Source organism: Garra rufa, chromosome 25, assembly GCF_049309525.1.
Source record: "Garra rufa chromosome 25, GarRuf1.0, whole genome shotgun sequence".
NCBI lineage: Eukaryota > Metazoa > Chordata > Actinopteri > Cypriniformes > Cyprinidae > Garra > Garra rufa.
Window position 1 is genome coordinate 15,791,133 of NC_133385.1, and position 2,807 is coordinate 15,793,939.

At 34.0% G+C, this 2,807-nt stretch overlaps 1 protein-coding gene across 1 annotated transcript; it reads right to left on the minus strand.

Annotated features, from left to right (window-relative positions):
* Positions 1-730: 730 nt before the first annotated feature.
* On the minus strand, positions 731-1,349 carry LOC141301355 (eotaxin). Its single transcript, XM_073831597.1, has 3 exons — positions 1,256-1,349; positions 956-1,079; positions 731-857 (listed from the first exon to the last, which is right to left on the minus strand). Exons 1-3 carry the CDS (start codon positions 1,326-1,328, stop codon positions 731-733), a joined length of 324 nt encoding a protein of 107 aa, XP_073687698.1. The 5' UTR covers positions 1,329-1,349.
* Between the last annotated feature and the right edge of the window lie 1,458 nt (positions 1,350-2,807).

The following is a 2,807-nucleotide window of genomic DNA, read 5'->3' on the forward strand; positions in this document are numbered from 1 at the left end:
GCTGTTTGAAAGTTTTCAGTGTTGCATTCCTTCAGAAATCATTCTAATATTTAACCTGTACTGTTTTTGTTACGATTCTTTGATAAATAAAAGGTTAAAAAGACAGCATTTATTCAAAATATAAATCTTTCATAACAATATAAGTCTTTACTATAACATTTTATCAATTTAACACTGAATGACAGCATTAATTTCTTTCAAACAAATAAAAAAAATGTACGGACCCCAAACTTTGAACGGTAGTGTATATTGTTACAAAAGATTTCAATTTTAAATAAATGCTGTTCTTTTTAATGTTTCATTCATCAAAAAGTCCTGAAAAAAGTATCACAAGTTTAAAAAACAACCATTAGTTTCTAATGTTTCCAACATTGATAATAAATCAGCATATTAAAATGATTTCTGAAGGATTATGTGACACTAAAGACTGGAGTAATGATGTAAAAATCTGCTTTGCATCACAGGAATAAATTCTTCTTTACAGTATATTAAAACAGAAAACCACTATTTTAAATTGAAATAATATTTCACAATATTACAGTTTTTTTCTGTATTTTTAATCAAATAAACAGCCTTGATGAGCAGAAAGTCTTCTTTAAAAAACATAAAAAATGAAGGACAGTGTATGTCACAATTCAGTACCAATTTTTACTCATATATAAAAATATATGTGTGTATCTGTGTAAATGCTGAAAATTTATTTTGGTAGAAAGTTTCAGTTTGTTAAATTTCAAGCCTGTTTCTTGTCTAAGTAGTTAACGGCCCTCCGGACCCACTTATATTCAGGGTCCATGCAGAATAAATTCTTCTGAATCTTTTCTTTCATCTGTTTCTTGGGATCTGGAGCTGTTACAAATCTATAGAGCAGATTACAGACAAAATCATTAAAACTACATGAACACGAATATTAGGAACAATATAAGTGTACATCTAAATATATCGAGAGGATACTCACACAATGTGTTTAAAAGGGCAACTGCTGCTTGTCCAAAAATAAGACTCCAGTCGTTTCATAGGTATTCTGATATTTAATTCATTAAAGCAGCAGATACTGTTAGCACTCGTGATTGCATTAGTACCTGAAATCGTGAAAAGTTCACTATTACAATGTGATTCAACATGTTATATTTTCTAGGTTTTTAAAATAAAGCGTAAATAAGGGCTATCCAACAATTTCAGAAAGAGAACTGTTTTAGATTGTTTAAATTAAGTTTCTTTAAATGACATATGACAAATATGACAGAAACACACTCACCAGCTGAGGTGTTAAGTTGCAGAGCACAGCAGAGCATCAGAAACAGTGATGAAGTCTTCATGAAGGTCTTCATTCTTCAGGTATGATAAACGCCACACGAGAGATAGAGAAAGTAATGTATGTATGTGGTGAACTGGCAGCAGTCTTTTATATAGAGATGGTGAAATAGATTTGGAGTAAAAAAAAAAAACTGCGTCACTTGTCTATATTCCTAATTATAACAAAATTCCGTTCCGAAAGCCTCTAACACGCTCTGTATGCAAAGGTGTTGCTATGTGCTAAAATTGCATATGAGCAGGGGGAAATTATTTACAGAGTGGCAAAAACCAAAACGCCCATGCATATCGCCAAATATGGCAAACACATCCATCACTCAAGTAGAAGACTCTTTTGTACTCAAGTTAAAGTAAAGAAATATGGGCTGTGACATGTACTTTAATAAAATTAAGCCATCACTATTGAACCTCACATCATATTAAAGCATGTATATACAGTCAAGCCCGAAAATATTCATACCCCAGGCAAATTCTTACTTAAAGTTATTTTTATTCAACCAGCAAGGTTTTTTTGACCGGAAATGACACAGGCTTCTCCCAAAATTTCTCAGTTTTTATTTAAATTTGAACAAAAAGTGTCATGTCCAAATGATTCATACCCTTTGCAAACTGTCAGTCTATGGGAAAATCCAAAGTTCTATACGATTCCAAAAAGTCCAAGCTGTTCTAAAGCATTTTAATTACAATGATTAATATGGAACAGCTGTTTTAATCAACTCAACAGGTGAAAAGCAGAAGCTCTCTGCTGTTGGTTTGTGGACAGTCATGGCTAAGACAAAGGACAAAGTCCCCCTCACTGAGGGACTGTGGATGCGCATTGTGGCTGCTCACAAGTCAGGAAAGGGCTATAAGACCATATCTAAATGTTTTGAAGTTCCAGTGGCTATAGTGCAAATTATTATTAAAAAATACAAGACGTTCCACACTGTGAAAAATCTCAGAGGACGTGGTCGGAAGCCAAAATTTACACCTGTGCTGGCCAGGAGGATAGTGAGAGAGGTAAAAAAGAGTCCAAGGATCACCACCAAGGCCATCCTGATGAATCTGGGCTCTGCTGGTGGCAACATCTCAAGGCAGACAGTCCAACGGACACTGCACACCACTGGGTTCCACAGACGCAGACCAAGGATGACACCACTTCTCCAGATAAGGCACAGATAAAGTCCGCTTGGCCTTTGCAAATGCTCATCTGGACAAGGAAGAAGACTTCTGGTCTTGTGTTTTATGGTCAGATGAAACAAAAATTAAATTGTTTGGCGTAAAAAAGAAGGTTGGTCAAATTGAATCAGGATTTCCAGGGCAAGAATCTTGACAACATTCGTGTTTGTTCTTATAATTTCCGGTCAGGTAGGTGAAATATTAGACTAATATCTTAATTAATATAAAAAAAAAGCAAATTATGTCAGCAACAAGATATCAAATATGAAAAGAAAAATAGCTAGAATTTTTAAATATTAACAGATTTGGAAGAGATAATGCGATTGATAATCTGTAAT

Bases quoted from the DNA above. Each gene is read 5' to 3' on its own strand.
- LOC141301355 (XM_073831597.1), bottom strand. From the start codon at position 1,328: ATGAAGACCTTCATGAAGACTTCATCACTGTTTCTGATGCTCTGCTGT. The intron at 1,080-1,255 runs GTGAGTGTGTTT...TCACGATTTCAG, and splicing joins GCAACTTAACACCTCAGCTG to GTACTAATGCAATCACGAGT. The intron at 858-955 runs GTGAGTATCCTC...TCTGCTCTATAG, and splicing joins TGCCCTTTTAAACACATTGT to ATTTGTAACAGCTCCAGATC.